General features: G+C 51.8%; 1 protein-coding gene across 1 annotated transcript in view; it reads right to left on the reverse strand.

Moving 5' to 3' along the window:
- The window catches only part of ABCC4 (ATP binding cassette subfamily C member 4), a 136,478-nt gene extending 135,929 nt beyond the window's left edge, over positions 1–549 (reverse strand). Inside the window, exon 1 of the mRNA XM_026040478.1 lies at positions 455–549. Coding sequence (XP_025896263.1) covers positions 455–528 — 74 coding nt within the window. The 5' untranslated portion in view covers positions 529–549. The remainder of the gene's footprint in view (positions 1–454) is intronic.
- Between the last annotated feature and the right edge of the window lie 2,765 nt (positions 550–3,314).

Below are 3,314 nucleotides of genomic sequence, written 5' to 3' on the forward strand. Positions count from 1 at the left end.
CCCCAAGGAAAGCCATAACCCTGCACGGAAACGGGATGAATCCAAGGAAAGCCGCAACCCTGCACGCCTCCTTCTCCAGCCCCGCTTTCCACACCGACACCCGGTAGCAGCACGAAGTCACTCCATGTCATTTTYCCCCTTCCTCCTCGCCAGCACAGCCAGAGGGACGTGGCTCTCCCCGCTCCGAGCGGCGAGGCGCATCCCGAAGCGGGGCTCCCCGGCAGCAGCCTGCGAGGGCGGCCAGTGCCGCGGGGGGAGCCTCCATGGCGAACGGGCGCCCGGGGCCGCGGGCCGGCGGCGGGGACACGTGTGGCGGAGCCGACGGGCCCGGGGCCCGTCGGCTCCGCCACACGTGTCCCCGCCGCCGGCCCGCGGCGCCGCTCGCTGCCCCGGCGCGGGGCACGGGGCGGCCGCGCAGCATCCCCGCGGCAGCGATCCCCCCTCGGGCGCTCACCAGAAGAAGAGCCGCGAGCAGAGGTTGGCGTCGCGCAGCGGGTTGGGCTTCTCGTCGCGCGGCACCGCTTCCATGCTGCCGTTGCCGCCGCTCCGCGCCGCTTCCGGCGGCGCCGCCACCGCCGCCTCGGCCCTCGTCGCTCCTCCCGCCGCCGCCGCCGGGCGCCTCCTGCCGGCGCCATGGCCGCCCTGCGGCCCGGCACGCACCCTGATAACAATAAAGTTGGTGATAGGGAGAAGGCAGCGGTTTGATGCCGAGGGAAGGGAGAGCCCCGCGGCCGTGTGGGGCAGGCGGGTTGTCTGCGCGAGGGGCTGCCGCGCTCCTGTCCAGGAGCGGAGGAGATGCGAAGCAATAGGGGTTTGGGGCATTCCACAGAATCCCAGGATGGCTGCGGTTGGAAGGGACCCCTAGAGATCATCCAGTCCAAACCCCTGCTCCAGCAGGGACACCCAGAGCACGGGGCACAGGGCGGCGTCCCGGCGGGTTGGGAAGATCTCCAGAGAAGGAGACTCCACAACCATKGTCTGTAAATAACCCTAAAATTATTCAGCTCCGCGAAAAACGGTAACAGGCAGGACAGGTGTCTGCTGTGCCCCCACTCCTCCTTCACCCTCCCGTCTCCTTCCCCTCCACCTGCAAGGCAAGTCCCTSTTCATTCACCCTTTGCCCTCAGGAGCCACCAGCCCCATCCCTTCCCACTGAAACGGCGTTTGAATTAGCGACGTAGCTCCAAGTGAAGTGGTGTTTGAATTAGCAACACAGCTCTGATTGCCACCGCGGGTACACGGAGCTGGCACAGGATGCAGATGGAAGAGACTGGCGAGAGGGACCACACTGTGTCTTCGGATGAACAGCACCCGTTCAAACCCAGGGAGATGTCATCGCAAGCGTAGCTCAAATAAACCAACCTGGGGCTCGCTATCGGGAAAAGACAGGCCTGTAGGTGTCTGCTGGCAACAAAAGGTGCTGCCTGTGTGTGCTACCCCATAAAGGTGCTACCCCGGGGTACCGCGGTTGCTGGTTTTGCCAACAAGAAGCAGCTTCCTTTCAATCCACTGCCGGGAGATCCGCCKGGGCCAAGGCAGAGAAATGCACACAGGGAAATGGTGCAGCGGTTTGAAAGGACAGGCTTCAGCACACACACACGCACACGCACACAAAAAGTGCTTTATGTATTCCAGAACTTGGGGAATTAAAATGTGAGAAGTCACTTCTTCCCCAAAATATATGAAGAAAAGCAAAGTCTGGCCATGCAAGTTTAGGTTTCTGAGAAGCAAATTTGTCTAAACAGATACTAATAAAATGAGGATAAAAGGTTGGGCAGTCCAAAGCAAGTCCCAAATCTTCAATCAAGTTCAGGTCAGGTAACAGGGCAAAGGAAGATGTAAATCTTTAAGCTATTCATGGAGCTTTATTATTCTGAGGGAAAAAAAATCAAGCCAGGTTCTTGCAGGGAAAGATTATCAAAATGTTTCTTTGTTTGGACAAGAAAATATAATATTAGTCATGTAGAAGAAATATTTTTTAAGAACACAGGACCAGACAGTAACTTTGTCCAAGATTGTTGCAGTGATGGTAGGAAAATGACAAAGAACAGACCTCAAGAAATAAATTTATTCTTTCCCAGCATTATCAGTGACAGTTATTGACAATGTATAATTTTATAATAAGTTTTTTGCTGTTGAATTTCATGTCTGAAACAAAGCACTCTAGGAAGGTTTGGAGAAAGAAAAAGCAAAGATTTAGCAAGCCTAAAGATTTATAATAAACTCCAATAGAAAAAAAAAATCCTGAAAGCCAAATTGAGCAGTAACTGTCAAGTGTACAAGTGTAAAACTGATGCAGCAGACAGAGCTGTGAACAAAGTAAATGCAATAACAAAGATGCTCTGGAAAACGGGAGATTGCACATGCAGAAGAGMGAGGAGGGAAAACAGCACACAGCAAGGATATTAATAGTCTTTATTTTAGGGAAAACGAAGAGAAACTGCTGATTTTTTTAGATATTCATTGAATATTTTGCTGTGGTAAAATCTGTTCACGACATGAAAAGATGAAATGGGCAAACGACCTAATCAAAAGTTAATGTTACACAAATCCACAATAAAGATATCACCCTAGCAAAGCCAAGCACTCAGATTAGTCACTGGCCAGACTGAGCCAGTGGCATTTGAGTTAAGCCATTTATGCATATACAGTATGCTATGGTAATTAGATGATCACAAGGGATTCTGCAAACATACAAACCCTCAAGTTTCTCTATCTATGCAGTACACAAAGGCAATATCCATTAAACAAGTGCCTGTACAACGCGTGGCTTTAAGCCCTCATTGCTCTGCTCTCTCATTCTGAATCACCAGCTTCTTCATGTGCATTTTCTATGGCACTTATCACTAAGAGGAGGGGAGGAGTTTACACACATCTGCTTTTCAGAAAGCCCTTAAGAGATAATTGGACAGCTTATCTAATTTCCAAGAGAAGCGTGTGGATCTTAAGGCGAAATACAGCCACTGACTCTGCATGGGCAATGAAAACCCGAGGCTTAATATATCCCAAGTATGTAGAAGGACGTAGCAGCGCAACCTTTCACGGGCAGGCAAGCAGCCCCTGTCTGCAGCTCCAGCCAGGCCATTTCTGCAAGTGGCTCCCCAGCATCTCAAGTCAAGTACCTGGAAAGCATGGACATGTGCGTGAGCGTGCCTTAAAATAAGTCTTAAAATTAGTCTTGGTAAAAGATTCACTGAGCGCGACATGGTCTCTCCAAGGCAGTGCTGAGGGCAGACTTCATGAARATTTGAAAGACTTTGAGGGGAGTCATTTTCTAAAGCAAGCCAAACTCTCATAACAGACCGTGAAGGCTT

Source organism: Nothoprocta perdicaria, unplaced genomic scaffold (genome assembly GCF_003342845.1).
Source record: "Nothoprocta perdicaria isolate Ctin4 unplaced genomic scaffold, notPer1 scaffold_259, whole genome shotgun sequence".
Taxonomy (NCBI): domain Eukaryota; kingdom Metazoa; phylum Chordata; class Aves; order Tinamiformes; family Tinamidae; genus Nothoprocta; species Nothoprocta perdicaria.